This window comes from Haliotis rubra, unplaced genomic scaffold (assembly GCF_003918875.1).
Source record: "Haliotis rubra isolate DU_JTF1 unplaced genomic scaffold, ASM391887v1 Scf161, whole genome shotgun sequence".
Taxonomy (NCBI): domain Eukaryota; kingdom Metazoa; phylum Mollusca; class Gastropoda; order Lepetellida; family Haliotidae; genus Haliotis; species Haliotis rubra.
Window position 1 is genome coordinate 1,187,788 of NW_025765570.1, and position 20,154 is coordinate 1,207,941.

At 41.2% G+C, this 20,154-nt stretch overlaps 1 protein-coding gene across 2 annotated transcripts in view; it reads right to left on the reverse strand.

The window, feature by feature from the left end:
• The window catches only part of LOC124271558 (band 4.1-like protein 4A), a 112,933-nt gene that overhangs the window by 26,860 nt on the left and 65,919 nt on the right, over positions 1-20,154 (reverse strand). The window contains exons 5-10 of one of the 2 annotated variants that reach the window (XM_046706697.1): positions 13,506-13,603; positions 7,922-8,042; positions 6,489-6,576; positions 2,650-2,670; positions 1,142-1,230; positions 862-925 (exon numbers count right to left, since the gene is read on the reverse strand). In XM_046706697.1, coding sequence (XP_046562653.1) covers positions 862-925; positions 1,142-1,230; positions 2,650-2,670; positions 6,489-6,576; positions 7,922-8,042; positions 13,506-13,603 — 481 coding nt within the window. The remainder of the gene's footprint in view (positions 1-861; positions 926-1,141; positions 1,231-2,649; positions 2,671-6,488; positions 6,577-7,921; positions 8,043-13,505; positions 13,604-20,154) is intronic. The other variant, XM_046706696.1, reaches the window with a different exon arrangement.

Genomic DNA, 20,154 nt, shown 5'->3' on the forward strand with positions numbered 1-20,154 from the left:
TCTGGGAACATCACAACCATAGGCTGCCTGAACATATTGTGTCAAAGCACTGACTGAAGGTCATCAGGAGCAATGGTTCACCCTGTCTGGGAACGTCACAACCTAGGCTGCCTGAACATATTGTGTCAAAGCACTGACTGAAGGTCATCAGGAGCAATGGTTCACCCTGTCTGGGAACATCACAACCATAGGCTGCCTGAACATATTGTGTCAAAGCACTGACTGAAGGTCATCAGGAGCAATGGTTCACCCTGTCTGGGAACGTCACAACCTAGGCTGCCTGAACATATTGTGGCAAAGCACTGACTGAAGGTCATCAGGAGCAATGGTTCACCCTGTCTGGGAACGTCACAACCATAGGCTGCCTGAACATATTGTGGCAAAGCACTGACTGAAGGTCATCAGGAGCAATGGTTCACCCTGTCTGGGAACGTCACAACCTAGGCTGCCTGAACATATTGTGGCAAAGCACTGACTGAAGGTCATCAGGAGCAATGGTTCACCCTGTCTGGGAACATGAGTCAGTCACACCTTGCAGCCAGCAATCCTCACAAGTTAGTGCTTGAAGTGCAAGGGGCCTCTTTCTCTGTTGAACCAAGAACCACAGTGGCCATTTCACTCACTGAGCATCCGCTATATCCCTCTTTTATGTCACTTGTCACCTTGCGTGATACGCAATACCATAACCTCTTCCTGAGACCAGACAAACCAAATACAACTGTCCACTCTTGCTGAGGCAATGCATCCATTGTCCTGAATGTGTTAGTTTGCCAAGTGAATTCTATACCAACAAATAATATAGCGCTGAGACAATCAGACCTGATGGTTTTTCAAAGATGTACAATACCTAGTTATACTCACATTTTTGTCTTTGACCCTGATGATGAATATTTTTCCTTTGAAAGTGACCTTTATAATTCTTGGCCTGGAAAAAGAAAAGAAGAAAATGCATGAACTGTACTGATATTTTCATGCAAACTTCTTGTTGGCAGAACCATTTCCTGGATGCAATATCCTGAGTGTACAGTGTCTTTGCTAGACAAGACTACATTAACATGCTTATCAATACCCAAACAAGAATAAACAAAACAAACATTATTTCTTGCAAGAAAAGTCATTAAAATGTGAGTTTTCAACTTACCAGAAATAATTTCCTATCTTTGACTTATTCTTATATACAACAATTCCTGTGGGAGTCAAGCCAAGGAAGTACTCTATATTGCCTTCTCCCTGCAAGAAAGACACAAGGAGATATGGTCAGTCATGTGGAAGCCTCTATGTTGGCAACCCCAAGCACTACTTGGGCAGTATCTGGGTAAATGTGGTAGCAACCCAGGGACATCGTCACCATGATCCCCATTGTTACAAAGACATGGTTTACCTTGTTGGTGAACCCTGTGAGAACTCACAGCTATATTCCGTTTGGGTTCAAATGAGAACAACAAATGATTAAATATCTCGAAATTGGGATAAGTGCAAAAACATAAATAAGACACATAGTCCTGACGTTTTTTGATCGAAAAGTTGTTTAAGAAACTATCATGTAATACTGAGCTATTTTCATGCTTCACACCGGGGGTGACAAAAAGCTGATGGAAAAGCACCAGACAAGCTGGGGTCATCTCACCTCGCTGCACCTGAATGTGTGCTGGTGCTGTTCCACCAGCCGTTTGTTCCACCAGCCGTTTGTCACCCCTCAGTGTGAAGAGTGAAAATAGCACAATATTACATGATGGTTTCTAAAACAACTTTTTCCCCGATCGAACATAAAACGTCAGATTTCAGATCCTGTTGGGTACAGAGGTTTCAGCACCATGTTTTGTGCACTTATCCCTATTTCGAGATATATCATCATTCACCGTTTTCATTTGAACCCAAACGGACTATAGAATATTCTTGTGATCAGACATTACAATCAGGTGGTAGCAGGTCCCACTGACGGACTATGACATCTAACAACACATATCATCACAAATCTGTTATCAAGAGAAAGCATTAAAATTAGCAATAAAAATAATAACATATATATTGCAAAGCAATTTCAATGACAGGATAAAACCTGAGCAGTACCTGCATGTATTGGTACTTACATTGTACCACAACTGTAAAATAGAGTAAATATATAGACTGTAATAATTAATCGTAAGTAAGCGAAGTGACGAAAATGTCAGTGTTCTCTATTTCAGTAAAGCATAGAGACCTAGGGGAGTTAAAAGCATAACTCTATATGGGGCGTCTAAGAAATATGAAAGCTTTGTGAAAAATTTGGGCTTATATGAGCAGCAAAAAAAGCAAAGAAAAAAAAAAAATCCCATTAAAGAAAAGAGAGAATGAAATTCCCACAAAAAATTTAAGTTTAAGTTTAAGAGATTAAGTTACAGTAGACTAGCCTGAACGAACAAGACAAACTACAGCTGCCAGTATGTACAAAGAACCCTTGAGTGCAGTTAGAGCATAACCATGAGTATATGTACTTCATATACATGAGTATATGTACTTGATATACTCATGTCCAGACTGGCCTGTGCACATATAATCCCAATGTCTTTACTATCTTCTGAAAGTTCAGAAACCTATCTATCTTTAGTATTAATCTAGGTATAAGTGAGCTGGAATATGTGCACCATTAGTGCCCGTTGCCTTGCCTACCTTTTTTGACTTGTACGGTCGCTGCAGAAAAAAGACCAGTGACTATTTCACTCTGTAGAGTAATCATTAGGTGATAGTGGTGTGGCAGTGATGGCAGGGAGGGAAGTCCAGGGAAACAAACTTCCCTACTTCATGTTAGAAAGTTCGGGGCTGATCATGGCTGGAGGTCTACATATTGTGAATGGAATGAAGTTGAAGGTAGTGGACCTCTACTTATTGTGAATGGAATGAAGTTGAAGGTAGTGGACCTATCCTTATTGTGAATGGAATGAAGTTGAAGGTAGTGGACCTCTACTAATAGTGACTGACTGACTGAGTTTTGGTTTTACGCCGCTTTTAGCAATATTCCAGCAACATCACGGCGGGGGACACCAGAAATGGGCTTCAAACATTGTACCCATGTGGGGATTCGAACCCGGGTCTTTCGCGTGACGAGCCAACGCTTTAACCACTAGGCTACCCCACCGCCCCTACTTATAGTGAATGGAATGAAGTTGAAGGTAGTGGACTTCTACTTATTGTGAATGGAATGAACTTAACGGTAGTGGACCTCTACTTATTGTGAATGGAATGAAGTTGAAGGTAGTGGACCTCTACTTATTGTGAATGGAATGAACTTGTCGGTAGTGGACCTCTACATATTGTGAATGGAATGAACTTGATGGTAGTGGACCTCTACTTATTGTGAATGGAATGAACTTGACGGTAGTGGACCTCTACTTATAGTGAATGGAATGAACCTGACGGTAGTGGACCTCTACTTATAGTGAATGGAATGAACCTGACGGTAGTGAACCTCTACATATTGTGAATGGAATGAACTTGAAGGTAGTCGACCTCTACATATTGTGAATCAGAAGGTCAACCTGTTGTCTATGTTGGTAAGGATAAGTGAACAAACTTGCTTGGAAGGGACAAGTGAACATGTCAAGTCGACCTCCAGGTTTAATGGATGGAATAAGTGAACATGTCAAGTCGACCTCCAGGTTTAATGGATGGAACAAGTGAACATGTCAAGTCGACCTCCAGGTTTAATGGATGGGACAAGTGAACATGTCAAGTCGACTTCCAGGTTTAATGGATGGGACAAGTGAACATGTCAAGTCGACTTCCAGGTTTAATGGATGGGACAAGTGAACATGTCAAGTCGACTTCCAGGTTTAATGGATGGGACAAGTGAACATGTCAAGTCGACTTCCAGGTTTAATGGATGGGACAAGTGAACATGTCAAGTCGACCTCCAGGTTTAATGGATGGGACAAGTGAATATGTCAGGTCAACCTCCAGGTTTAATGGATGGGACAAGTGAACATGTCAAGTCGACTTCCAGGTTTAATGGATGGGACAAGTGAATATGTCAAGTCGACTTCCAGGTTTAATGGATGGGACAAGTGAACATGTCAGGTCAACCTCCAGGTTTAATGGATGGGACAAGTGAACATGACAGGTCGACCTCCAGGTTTAATGGATGGGACAAGTGAACATGTCAGGTCAACCTCCAGGTTTAATGGATGGGACAAGCGAACATGACAGGGCGACCTCCAGGTTTAATGGAAGGGACAAGTGAACATGTCAAGTCGACTTCCAGGTTTAATGGATGGGACAAGTGAATATGTCAGGTCAACCTCCAGGTTTAATGGATGGGAAAAGCGAACATGACAGGGCGACCTCCAGGTTTAATGGATGAGAAAAGTGAACACAACAGGGCGACCTCCACGTTTAATGGATGAGAAAAGCGAACATGACAGGGTGACCTCCAGGTTTAATGGATAAGAAAAGTGAACATGACAGGTCAACCTCCAGGTTTAATGGATGGGAAAAGCGAACATCACAGGGCGACCTGCAGGTTTAATGGATGAGAAAAGTGAACATGTCAAGTCGACCTCCAGGTTTAATGGATGGGAAAAGCGAACATGACAGGGCGACCTCCAGGTTTAATGGATGGGAAAAGTGAACACGACAGGGCGACCTCCACGTTTAATGGATGAGAAAAGCGAACATGACAGGGTGACCTCCAGGTTTAATGGATGAGAAAAGCGAGCATGACAGGGTGACCTCCAGGTTTAATGGACGAGAAAAGCGAACATGACAGGGCGACCTCCAGGTTTAATGGATGAGAAAAGTGAACATGTCAAGTCGACTTTCAGGTTTAATGGATGGGACAAGTGAATATGTCAGGTCAACCTCCAGGTTTAATGGATGGGAAAAGCGAACATGACAGGGCGACCTCCAGGTTTAATGGATGGGAAAAGCGAAAACGACAGGGCGACCTCCACGTTTAATGGATGAGAAAAGCGAACATGACAGGGTGACCTCCAGGTTTAATGGATGGGACAAGTGAACATGACAGGGCGACTTCCAGGTTTAATGGATGAGAAAAGAGAACATGACAGGTCGACCTCCAGATTTAATGGATGGTAAAAGCGAACATGACAGGTCGACTTCCAGGTTTAATGGATGGGACAAGTGAACATGACAGGGTGACCTCCAGGTTTAATGGATGGAACAAGTGAACATGACAGGGTGACCTCCAGGTTTAATGGATGGGAAAAGCGAACATGACAGGTCAACCACCACATCTAATACTGTACTGTAAACGTAGTATATTTCGCGGACGTTTTATTTTTCGCTACAAGAAAACATTTTAGCTTAAAATTTATACTCATGAATAAACCTGTCATTCATTCAGTCTAGCCACGCCGCTTCGCCCTGAGTTGTTACCATAACACATCACGCTTGAAGACAGAAATCTACGGAATCTTAAAATGACGACTGATAGTAGCATAAAGAATCAAACTTAACTGTCGCTGTAATGGATTTCCCAAAACATAATTAAATAATGAGCCAAATCCCATCACGAATTAGCTTAAAACAGCAATGTGTGTTGTGGCGCCATGGAAATTGGTCACATGACAGATGGTTTAATACAAAACAGATTACCATGAAACGACTTCGGAAAGAAATAATACAGCAGTATTTTATTTATTCATTTAGATACAAACGTATCATCATGAAGTTTAATAGTCACTAACACTCAATCATCTCATTCACAACAACCCGGCTTGTTTGAAATCACAAAGAGCTTTATATACAGTATAAGTTAATTAGTCAGAATTCGGAACATAATACTGATGTGTTTTTCATCTCTTCCGGGAGTAAACGGGTTACTGTGTACTAGTATATCGCACAGATAGGGATTTCCTGTGAGTAAGTAATAAACGCCGCCTGACAGGTTAAGCCACTGTTTGTTTTCACTGCTATTAGTGACGGCCAAAGAGACAGCTGGCAGTTCCGGCAATTACTGATTGCGCGAATAATTGCCCGCGCGATGTAGTCTAAAATGTCAATTCCGCGAAAATTGCACCACGCGAAAATAAGTACGTTTACAGTAGATGGAACAAGTGAACATGTCAAGTCGACTTCCAGGTTTAATGGATGGGACAAGTGAATGTCAGGTTGACCTCCAGGTTTAATGGATGAGAAAAGCGAACATGACAGGTCGACCTCCAGGTTTAATGGATGGAACAAGTGAACATGACAGGTCAACCTCCAGGTTTAATGGATGGGACAAGTGAACATGACAGGTCGACCTCCTGGATTAATGGATGGGACAGGTGAACATGTCAGGTCGACCTCCATGATTAATAGAAGGGACAAGAGAACATGTCAGGTCGATCTCCAGGTTTAATGGATGGGACAAGTGAACATGACAGGTCAATCTCCAGGTTTAATGGATGGGAGAAGTTAACATGACATGTCGACCTCCAGGTGTAATGGATGGGACAAGTGAACATGATAGGTTGACCTCCAAGTTCAGTGGATGGGAGAAGTGAACTCACCAGGACTGGATGGAGGTCCACGCCAAACATCTCCAGCCACTTGACCTTGTCCAAATACTTGTACTCCACCACAGCCGGGACATGACCACTGCAATACCAACATACTGTCATCACAGTAGGCACACACACACACAGCAGCAGGCATACACACAGCAGCAGGCGCACACACAGCAGCCACACACAACAGCAGCAGGCATACACACAACAGCAGGCACAAACAGCAGCAGGCACAAACACAGCAGCAGGCATACACACAGCAGCAGGAGGCACACTCAGCAGGCACAAACACAACAGCAGGCACAAACACAACAGCAGCAGGCACACACACAACAGCAGGCACAAACACAACAGCAGGCACAAACACAGCAGCAGGCACAAACACAACAGCAGGCAGGCACACAACAGGCACAAACACAGCAGCAGGCACAAACACAGCAGCAGGCACAAACACACAGCAGCAGGCACAAACACAACAGCAGGCACAAACACAACAGCAGCAGGCACAAACACAGCAGCAGCAGGCACAAACACAACAGCAGCAGGCACAGGCACACACAGCAGGCACAAACACAACAGCAGGCACAACAGCAGCAGGCACAAACACAACAGCAGGCACAAAAACACTGCAGCAGGCACAAACACAACAGCAGGTACACCACAGCAGCAGCAGGCACAAACAGCAGGCACAAACACAACAGCAGGTACCCACAGCAGCAGCAGGCACACACACAACAGCAGGCACAAACACAACAGCAGGCACCTACAGCAGCAATACCAACAGCAAGAATTGGTATAACTGAATGTGTGATCTTAAATGCTGCTTTGAACAGTATTCCAGTAATACCGATGTGGAATGAAACCATCGAATAATGACGTCTTAGACAGTGACAGAGTATTGGTTTACGACACCCCCAGGAATGTCGAAACATTAGCAAAGAAGAGCATACCCCACCGCTCAGACGCCCTGGACAACTAGGCCAGCTTCACCCCACCAGCAGCAGTAAGGTGAGTGACGTTGTGCATAACACTGAAGCTGCCAGTGTTCACAGATGGTCACCTAGACTAAGGCTTAGTCTCTGAATATATATAATTTTGATAGGAACAAACAAGCCCATTTATATTGAAAAGGAGCCCTAGGGAGACCAGAGATTCAGAACCTGAGGAAATCTAGACTTGCTTTATTTAGGGCTTTAGCACGGCAGAGAGAGCTTGGCAGTAGGGAAATTAATGTGGTTCAGGGACTGTGAGACAGACTAATGGTCACCCATCAAATACAGCATTAATTGTTGCAATCAAGCCCTCAATCTCAACACCTCAAACAACATTCTGAATGAATGGTGCCTTCAACAACACATCCAAACTATTTAAGAAACATTTCTTACAGTATTCATTCTGCCTGAGAATTACAAGGACAGACTCCCCACCCAACTCACGCAAGTCTCTTGTGTACAGCACTGATGCGGTTCTCCATGTCCTCTGTTTGGTTCTGGACGAAGCAGAACTCAGACACATACCCATGTGTAGCGTGGTTGGAGTCATAGTCACCTAGTTCCGCTGAAACAACCAACAATGGCACGTGTTAAACTGGTCACATTGCAATAATTACCTCCTTGTTATTTATGTTGCTATTGTACTTTAAATTTTGAAAAATTATGTTACAAAACAGAAAACTGTGCATGGAAATTTGTACTTTAACTACCCCGGTAAATGACACGAAATAAACCAGAATGCGTCACCTATCATCTATAAAACATCGCCAAGCATCTCTAACTGAATGCCTGAATATCCTTGTCAACAGTAGTGTATGCAGAGAGACACTATCCTTGTAACTACCACTGTATGTACTAGTGGTATTCCGATTAATTGAAATAATTGAAGATTGGTCGCAGTGACTAAACGACCAAGCAATCAATCACATTTTCTCATAATCGAACTAAAACGATTTTGGAACTTCTGGTTTAGTCTTTGAAACACTTGATGATGGAACATATCTTCGAAGCTGTCAGGGTCTGAAAACATGTTTAATTGTTAGAATACTAACTTCACTGACTGAAAAGTCATGACTGAATATTTCGTGAAGACTCCAGGAAGTTTATGTTCATGATATATTAGTCATCACTTTAAAGTAGCAAGTTTTATCATGTCATACTTATCTGCAATAACAACCTGAATAGGAAAATCTGAAAAATTACACCAACCAATTTTTTTTCGATGATTGATCGGTTATTATGAACCAATCATCAATTATAAGATTTTAACCAACTCCCAACACTAGTATGTACAAACAACTAATTGCTGCTTTACAGGCCACATGCATCTAAAACACTGACTAAATGTTCAAAGCCGAAATCTAATTTGTTTTGGGTCTCAAAGGGCTAGTGAAATAAGTGTAGTGACAAGTGGTGATTGGACTTGACACTAAAGGTGGCCCAGTTCCTGGCAAAATGGCAGCACCAGTAGGATTGATGTCCTTAAAAGCACCCACTGTCATTCTGCCAACTTACTTTTTATTCCATCCAGCAGCTGATAGTTAAACTAATCCCTTGTCTAATGTCTTTATTTCAAGAACTACACTTCTTGTAACATCTACTGTCCGTTCAAGGAGCATGGTTCCCTGTAAATATCCTAGGTGAGTGAGTGAGTGAGTTAATATTTAACGTCACATCGGCAATATCTCAGCCATATCGCGTGACGAAAACAATTTATACAATATAAAGAGAAAACGTTTTGAAGATTAAAACCTGTCGACGATGGACAGTAAAAATACTAGAGAATCACAGATATGAATAAAACTAGCGAGCAAAGCTAAAACATTTCAATTAAAGAGGACAGTACAGTATAAAACACTGGCTATAGATCGCCAACAACTGAAGGTAGATCACCATACTAGGAACCATGGGGACTTACATTACTTTTGCTACCTGCATGGACCCTAGCTGGATTTACACCATCCCTTCAGCCGCTGGCGATTGTAGGAAAATTTAGCCGGCAGTTAAAAGAACAAAGATACTACGTTTAAAATTTGGTAAATTTACATTTTACTTTGAAAGTTTTGGGACTTATGTACCCTCAAATATCCTAGGTGCTGTCATGATAACTGACTGAGTTTGGTTTAACGCCGCTTTTAGCAATATTCCAGCAACATCACGGCGGGGGACACCAGAAATGGGCTTCACACAATGTACCCATGTGGGGATTCGAACCCGGGTCTTTGGCGTGACGAGTCAACGCTTTAACCACTAGGCTACCCCACCGCCCCTGTCATGATAAAAACAATAATAACAGAAGTAAGTTATGTCTCTACAAGTTATTTCTACCCATTAACAAATATTGACAAAGAGAATTGTTTACAAAGGTTTTGATGCAGTCTGATTAGAAATCACCAGGAACAACAAATGTCTTTATTTGCATTCCTTTTGGGAAGGCAGACTGCCTCTTGTCTAGGATGCTTAGTGTACCATCATGGCCAATGTCAGTTCATTGCTGAACTCTTCAAAACATCCAACTTATTTCATCACAATGGGTCAATGCTTCTTGGTACTCATATTGTGACCTTAAACTATATCTGCACACATTTGGTCTCTTCATACATGTATATGGCAATAATAAAACACTTTTTGTGTCAGTCAACAATTCTCCCATAAGTTATCACAGATACTTGTCACGTCAAGCAAGTGATCTATGTATGTTTCGACAAGAGAACATGAATATAGCTTATCAAACAATACTGGCACATAGCCATTAAGTTAGAGGATCTGTGTCTTTTCCAAGTCAAGACTACAAAATAATGTCACATTCTTGATAAAATGGCATGTTTTCATGCAATCGACTTTAAAAGCATTGAGAATATCAATATTATTGCTCCTTTTAATAAAACATTCCTCTTTATTTATTAACATCATTGCGCTGACAATCTCATGACTTTTAGTTTTTTTTAATTACCATAGAAAGAGATTCCTGGTAATTAGCTAGTAGCCAGGTCCATTGATGCTGCAGGAGTACCGAGTTACCCCAGCACCTCCGCTATGCTCTCTTTATAATTGATGAACAAAGCTAACATTGCACAAATACCACATGCTCACTGACATCCGTCGATAACTGAGCATGACTAAATACATGGGGTGATACAGTATCGGTTGTGGAGTCAGCTGAAACAGGGCACCGTGCCACAAAGTGACATTAGCACGGTCGTACCTCCAACACTTTAACATTGACTTATGATGACAATCACAGTCCAGTCGTACCTCCTACATGTTAACATAGACTTACAATGACAATCACAGTCCAGTCATACCCTCTACACTTTAACATAGACTTACAATGACAACCACATTCCAGTCATACCTCCAACACTTTAACATAGACTTACGATGACAATCACAGTCCAGTCATACCCTCTACACTTTAACATAGACTTACAATGACAACCACAGTCCAGTCATACCCTCTACACTTTAACATAGACTTACGATGACAACCACAGTCCAGTCATACCTCCCACACTTTAACAAAGACTTACAATGACAAAAATGACAACCACATTCCAGTCATACCCTCTACACTTTAACATAGACTTACAATGACAACACAGTCCAGTCATACCCATACCTTTAACACTTTAACATAGACTTACAATGACAATGACAACAGTCCAGTCATACCCTCTACACTTTATCACATAGACTTTAACAATGACAACCACAGTCCAGTCATACCTCTACACTTTAACATAGACTTACAATGACAACCACACAACCACACTTTAACATAGACTTACGATGACCATCACAGTCCAGTCATACCTCCAACACTTTAACATAGACTTACAATGACAATCACAGTCCAGTCATACCTCCCACACTTTAACATAGACTTACAATGACAACCACAGTCCAGTCATACCTCCCACACTTTAACATAGACTTACAATGACAACCACAGTCCAGTCATACCCTCTACACTTTAACATAGACTTACGATGACAATCACAGTCTAGTCATACCTCCCACACTTTAACATAGACTTACGATGACTTAAAAAATGGTTCAGTTGTTGACAAATCTTAGTGAGTGAGTGAGTTTAGTTTTACGCCGCTTTTAGCAATATTCCAGCAATACCACGGCGGGGTTCACCAGAAATGGACAAATCTTAGTCTATTATAAATAGTGTAGTTAGACATCAAGCAACTAGTCAGTACAAAACAAACAGCAAAGCAGACGGAGAAACTTGTTCACTGATTATGATTGAATAATGTTCATCAGGTGGCAGAAAAACAAACATCAAGTATCAATGGGGAATATTACAAACAACTTTAATGAAAATAAAATCTGAACATTCAGTGAGAGAACTGGCAGAAGAAAATCAAATTTTGGAAGGATTTAAATGATGGATGGCTAAAAAACAAGTGTCAATGAGGAAGTGAACTTGAAACAATGCAGATTGTGGTGTCAGAAATGGAGGAACTTCAGGTGCTAATTACTGGAGTAAACAGATTTCTGACTTTTATAACAAATGTGTAGTTGTGAATGGAGGCAAAAAGCATGTGTATGTGTAGAATATTGTTGAGACTTGTATTGGACCCTGTCACCTGCGAAATACTGAGGTAAGACTTTGAAGCTTTATCACACTATGCCATTTTGAATTTGCCACCTCCCTTCATGTGCATAACGTCACCAATCATGAATACTTATGGCCAGGCACGTAAGCACTTCAGCCTACTTTACTGTGTTAAAGCATATGAGTTCCAGCAACATAGGCGGATCTAGGAATTTCTGAAGGGAGAGGGAGAGGGAGAGAGAGAGTTGGGAGGGAGGAGGAGGGGGGAGGGGGCAGAGTTCACGAATGGTGTTTCAAAGTAACAGAATTAACAGGGGGGAATCGGGTGAGGAAGAGGAGGAAGAAGAAAGAAAGAAGAAAGGGGAAGGGAAGAAAGAAAGAAGAGAGAGGGTTTTGAACCCCCTGACACACACACACACACACACGCACACAGACGCACACACACACACACACACACACGTGCACACACACCCCGGTTCCGTTTAAGCAGAACGTTAACTTCAGTGTGGTCTTCAGTCATTTTCTGAACCCCCTGAAACAAACAACAACAACCCCCCACCCCCAACGATCCGCCAAACAACAATCACTTTGTTAAACATGATCCTTGCCATCCCAGTATTGGTGCTCATGCGCCCATCACAGCAGGCTGACACACTTCATCTCTAATCAGTTTAGAAATAATCCAAACACCATCTTCACTGGAGTCATTTTCTAGCCAGGATCAGATTATGAAAGGTTTTATATAGTTTCAGCATTAAGGTTCTACACATCTGAGACTGGCTGAGTATTTGCTACCAGTTTCCACTTCCAATCCAAAAGTCACATCTAATATTTGATATTTGATCATATGAAGACATATTAAAATTTGCCCAGGGAAACTATCGATATTCAACTGGAAGACGATCTGTGAAACAAACAAATGACAAGTTGATATTAGTGGTGTTCCGATTAATTGAAATAATCGAAGATTGGTTGCAGTGACCAAACGGAAAATCTGAGAAATGACGCTAACCAATTTTTTTCGATGATTTCTCATTGGTAATGAAGCAATCATCAATTGTGAGATTTCAACCGATTTCCAACAATAGTTGAGATGACCTGACTGAAGTACTACTTCCTGTGATCCCTGATGTAGAAACAATACACAACACTCCAGGGTGGAACTGCTCTTTAAACCACATATGAAACATTAAAGCCCCAGACAGAACAACACATATCTCCTTTTGAAGGTGTAATGACGACACTCAAAGGTTGCCCTCATAATCCTGTCTATATCTACAGTATATATACTGGCATATGTAATTAAATAGCATACTAAATATCAGCTTGTGGAGAAGGACTGACAGGCCCAGAGTCAAGGCAGTGACACAGTCTGCACAGCTATGTTTGACTACACACACAGTCACCAAATGCTTCTCAAGGGGAATGTCACACTACCAGGAGAGGAGAGACAGGACTCACATTGCACAGCATATCCACAAAGGTCCACGGCCTCTTCAAATGTTACAGGGAGCCTGCCCTGTAGGATGTCTTGCTTGACTTGCAGAAAAAACAGATACCTGACAACACAAAGAACACTTAAGTAAATTCAAATGCAAATGAATACAACAACATTTACAGATGATACAGATATATACCAAGTAGAAATGTTCTTCAAAGGATCCTAAAGGTTTAATCCTGGGAACAGACAATAAAATAGTGACCTTATGTATTTAATTAGGACCATCACTCTTATCTAGTAACATTTTCCAGCTGAAAGAATGTTTAGTGGAAGACAATCAGTTTCTTTAAGAGGAATCAGCAAACAATTGTTGGTAAAAGCCAGTGAGTGAAAAGTGTTGGGTTTTGACACTGCAATGAACAGGTGAGGTGAGGTGAGGTGAGGTGAGGTGAGGTGAGGTGAGGTGGGGCGAAATGGGGTTTAACATAGCTTTTAAGAACATTTCGCTCATATGACAACATGTATGCGTATGTGCGGCTGCTTGTACTAGCCCAGACTGAAGCTGGTTTTATAGTGCTAGCTCACTCAGATACCATGCCGCAGTTTAGCATGAATACCCCAATCAGACACATTATACTGACTCCGAGCCGACCAGTCCTTGTTGTACCCATTAAGGCAGGGACCAACAAGTACCATATTTTAAAGTCTTATGGTATGACGCGGTCAGGGCAGTGAACAGAATCTCCGGAAAATCACAGCTGGAGAGTTTGAGGAGTCATAAATCTAAAATGTATTCGAGCAACTTATGAACATTGATATGATGCAAACAAGCCATGGATCAAACTCAGAGGAACCTGGAATTCAAACCATAATCACAAGATCCTGGAATGTCTAGGGGACTAAACTCTGCATGCTGGCTTTCAGCACCTTAGAAGACTGGGCCCCGTTTCTCAAAGCTCTCGTAAGCCTAAGATCTCGTAACTTTTCTCGTAGCATTCGTACTCCCTATGTTACAGTATAGGAGATTCGAATGCTACGAGAAGTGTTACGAGATCTTAGGCTTACAAGAGCTTTGTGAAACGAGGCCCTGGACTGTTGGAAAGAATATCTGAGGCTGATTTGACCTGTGGATGAATTGTCCTTTTGTTGCACTCAATGTATTTGGACAGAAATGTAAATTGTTGTACAGAAAGTTTCTGTCTGGAAACAAGGTTTGCTGAAGAGTGTTGTACAGACTGTTTGTGGATGGAAACCTGCAACATGTTTGTGAGTGGAGAATCTGTTCGAATATTTCAGTACAAAGATGGTCTCATTACATCGACGCTAATTGTGTCGTGGAAATTATATCTTAAGGGGAGTATTGATCAGAATTCATAATTGTATTCAAATCAATTTCATTTCTTGCCAAAAAATTTTTTTGACAGATCTGTCAACATTCAGGACATAATACAGAGACACTGCAGAGCAGGATAACCAATTACATCCCACTGATCCCAATCAGCGGAAATTGTAGTAGACAAACGAGTGTCAATCACTACCTAGACGGACCAGGATTAACCCATCCACCAGTACTGGGTCATCAACCAACCTCATAAATTATTACCCCTGTCTAGGCAATAATTGCATCTTATCTTCAACATACTGGAATTGACTTAGAATATAACCACCATCTTGGTTTAATAGCCTTCTCAGACAGAATTTGACTGGTTCCATGATCATGTTGATGATACTTAAAAGTTCCAACAATACAGATTTAAAAGGCTGGAGCACAAGTCATCTTTTCAAATATGTTTAAAATATTATTCTGAGAGTACCACTTAGTTGTATCGGTGACATACTTCAGTAAGAATGTTAGTAATACCAGAAAAGCAGAAAATGGCATTTTTAAGTCTCGAGTGGAAGGGACATGACAATATACCATGCAGATGACTTTTATCTGGGGGAAACATCACAATATTAAAACACCCTGGCGACTTGCCAATGACATGATGCGTTGTATGGCCAACAATAATCTTCGAGGAACAATAACCATAAACATTCTCAGACATATCTCTAATAATATTCATTGAGCTGAAGCTTCACAAGTCACTTGCTCATATTTGGACACTGTAATGTTGCGTACAGTGTCCCTACAGATGAAGGGTGCGATGTCTGTTCAGCACGAGGGAGGGAAGCAACTTAAATTATTGTGGCCCAAAACCAGTAGGCAAAACAAACCTTCTCCAAGTTGATCTATATTCTTGTGATTACCAATATCGACCCGATCAGGCATTGACAAACCCACTCAAGCTGTTCAGTGAAATGGGAAAGACAAATAACTGTGTCTAACAACAACTCGGATATTGTTTTTCCAATATCCATGAGTTATGCTAGTTTCATGATTTTTACATTCATTGTTAACCCCCTGGATGCCAGAGGGACATATATGTCCCTCCTTTGCAAACTTCACTTTAAAGTCAAATAAAATTCAAACTACATCATGCACACAAATACACTTTAAAGTTTTGAATTCTACGAGAAATGTCCTGTTTCTTTATATCACCCCCTACCATATAAGGCAAAGCAAAGTCCTGAAAATTACCACTGAAAATTAGGTCCATTATAAATCTGATTTCATAAAATAGATAAATTTGCATAGATCAGATGAATTCTAAAGAAACTGTGCAAGTTTCCTTCCTTCGCGATGCCCATGACTGATCTGAAATCCCACACAACAACAACAGTGTTTGTTTATTGGCATTTCTGACTACTTCTCTTGGTCACCATAACATGAATGGAAACAAACAACAATACACAGATAGTTACAATGTTTCTTTTTACTCACATCACATATATATATACAAACCATCCCAGAAACAAGGCAAGGTCCCTCACAAAATCCTGCATATAAATGTGAGCGAACAGGCAGTTTTTTAAGAATTGGTCATCGATAGTGATGTCATATGTCAACATTGTTATACATATTTTGATCATTTCTTTGAGGTGAAGGGCAGTAGAATAAGAGTAAACAATTATCTCAACTGCTGCTCACAGTTTAAATATTACGATGTATGTTTTGTGTCTTTTACATATTTTGTCATGAAACTAATTTCATTTCCTGCATTTGATCCTTCCTTCATTGTTCAATATCAGACATCAGATACAGGCCATGAGTAAGAAGACATAGTGTTTTCCACAGCAGGTGACCTGAGTTAGAATGACCTAGTACTAAGCCATGCCCCCTTGTCTCTAGGTGACCTCTTTGTCTTCATTTTACGTCATTTAATAAAATAAATTTTCATCATTTATGGATAGTGGTTATTTTTATTTTGAATGTGTAACATTATACATAAGCATAAACACACCTTTGATACATACTTATGTTGTTCAGATATCAGGCAGTAGTTTCATCTGTCAGTTTCCATAAAGATGAAACAAAAATCATTGCACACTGCTTTTATCGGTGTACGGTGAAAACAAACGTTATAGAAATGCTCGTCAGAAAAAAACTTTGTATCCAGAATGTTAAGTGTGATTAATTATCCAGAATATACACATGTATGCCACAATGAAGTACTGTGAACTACGACCAACATCCCCTATTCCCCAAACAAACATGTGCTGGCAAGAAGGTAAAACATTGTATTTGTGTTTCAAGAATATTTTTAGTCAGCATGTGTGGGGTTTTTGGTTTCATTAATACATATTTCTTTGACTGAGTTTTCTAGAAATCTACTCAAGGAATATGACTCAACTTTAGATATAGTAGATATTGAGGTATTACATACTTTCACAAAACTCAGAAACAGACACATGCCAGGGAACAGCAAGTAGCATGCATCCTTCAACATGGTCCTTGCCAGGGTACAGCAAGTAGCATGCATCCTTCAACATGTTCCTTGCCAGGGTACAGCAAGTAGCATGCATTCTTCAACATGGTCCTTGCCAGGGAACAGCAAGTTGCATGCATCCTTCAACATGTTCCTTGCCATGGTCAGCAAGTAGCATGCCATGGTCCTTGCCAGGGAACAGCAAGTAGCATGCATCCTTCAACATGGTCCTTGCCAGGGAACAGCAAGTAGCATGCATACTTCAACATGGTCCTTGCCAGGGAACAGCAAGTAGCATGCATTCTTCAACATGGTCCTTGCCAGGGAACAGCAAGTAGCATGCATAATTCAACATGTTCCTTGCCAGGGTAACAGCAGTAGCATGCAGCATCCTTCAACATGTTCCTTCAACATGTTCCTTGCCAGGGAACAGCAAGTAGCATGCATCCTTCAACATGTTCCTTGCCACAGCATGGTCCTTGCCAGGGAACAGCAAGTAGCATGCATCCTTCAACATGTTCCTTGCCAGGGAACAGCATGCATTCAACTTCAGGGAAACATGCATGTCCATTGCCAGGGAACAGCAAGTAGCATGCATACTTCAACATGTTCCTTGCCAGGGAACAGCAAGTAGCATGCATACTTCAACCTTGTCCTTGCCAGGGTACAGCAAGTAGCATGCATACTTCAACATGGTCCTTGCCAGGATACAGCAAGCTGCATGCATAATTGAACATGGTCCTTGCCAGGATACAGCAAGCTGCATGCATACTCTGAACATGGAACATGGTGAACATGGTCCTTGCCAGGATACAGCAAGCTGCATGCATACTTGAACATGGTCCTTGCCAGGATACAGCAAGCTGCATGCATACTTGAACATGCCACCCTATGTGATTATCATCTATATGGTCCTTGGTGTGACTCATTTATCGCACCCAGTGCTATGAAATACATGCAGTTCTAGTTGAGCTGACGATTCTCTACTTCAGTAGCTATCCCACTGACAATATATCATATTATTCTCAAAACAAAACTTCTCTACAGGGACACATTAAATCAATTATATCATTTCCAAATTTGATTTGTTGGTTCAATCAATTTTCTGACAACAATCATAAATGCGGATTATTATCCCATTGATGTCAGCTTTAAACAATAAAAGATACAACATCAATGTCATTCAAAATGCAACTCAATCATGATCCTCACTGCAAACAGGGCTCAGTGTGATCAGACTGCAACACGCAAGTGTGGAGCCATCGACTTGTGAAAAGCATGATCACTTTCAAAGAGGAAGAAATCCCAAAACCCAACAGTCATATTGATCAGCAATTAAAAATCATCTGTCCCTCAAACAGGGAGAATGTCGCACTAATCGACACTCAAAGAATCATTCTTCTTATCACTGGCCGAGTGAAGACGAGCAAAGCATTTTAATACATTCTGTCCTCATGGAGTGTCCCCTCCTACACTGCTGGCACCTGGCACACTGATAACTTGCAGGGCTCTGCTACCAAGTGATTTACACAGCAAATAGACCCTGTGCAACTGTAATCTTGCTATTTACTTTGCCTAAGTGGGAATTAAATTTTCATTCTCACTTCTCCCTTTTAGAGGATGTACGACTTCAGATGCCAGTGTAAACGGTGCAATAAATGGGGATGGCCATTCAGTTGCCTCTGGTCTTTGGTGACAGTGTTACAGGTATGATGAAGGTCTGTTAAAATGTAAGGTGGAATGTGGGGTGGTAATACCGTGTCATGGGGTAGCCGACATTGACTACTTGTGGTATGACAATTACTTACCTGGATCTATTTTCAAGTTCAGAAACTTAACTCATCCCTTATAATTTTACATGCCATAAAATGGATCAGGATTTCAATGTAAGACTGAAGAAGATCATTTGAGTGTACTTTTCAACAGAATAAAATGTCACTGTGCAACTTTGATACATTTTACTTACTGACTTCCAAAGTTCACTCTCTCACAATTTGTTTGTGTCTGTGACTGTAGTAGAACAGATCAGAGTGAGTGAGTATGGTTTTACGCCGCTTTCAGCAATATTTCAACAATATCACGGCGGGGGACACCATAAATGGGCTTCACACATTGTACCCATGTGGGGAATCAATCTGAGTCTTCAGCATGACGAGCGGACACTTAAACCACTAGGCTACCCCACCGCCCCAGAACAGATCAGAACCAAGAGGGAGCAGAAGAATGTCTTGTGATTTAGATGCATACAGACACCTGCCAACCTCTGCTACCTCTGCTGACATGGAGGAAACATGGAGCGATGGCTCACATTGCATCATGCCTTGTGATGCACAAGGTGGATATATTAGCTACTTCGGGTGACGAAGGAAGTGGTTGTGATGATTAATTCATCCCATTCACTACACCTGGAAGGCTGCAGTTCTCGGTGCAGAGATAGAGGAACTGAGATTAATCATGTTGTAAGTGTCATCAACAACGACATTATCAACCCACATGTTCTTCAGATATATTCCACACTACAGCATCACTATAATGCATCCACTACAGTTTTTGACTTAATCTTTATCTGAAAGCAGCGTACATTTGGTTTAATTATGGCAGCATTCCTGGTCTGTAACTTCTCTGTGCAGCAGACATTTTGTCTCGGCATATCACAAACTTCATGTTGTGATCTGCTTAACAGGAAAGCATTACGATTAGATTGTCTCCAGCAACTCTACCAATTGATTTAATGATGTTACTTATGATAATCAGACTGAGGATGACATTATGCACTGAGTGAAGGCATGTCATGCTGTGCTACAAATGAACGCCCCGCTGAAGACATTAAACCCCATATACCACTGCCATGGAATAAACT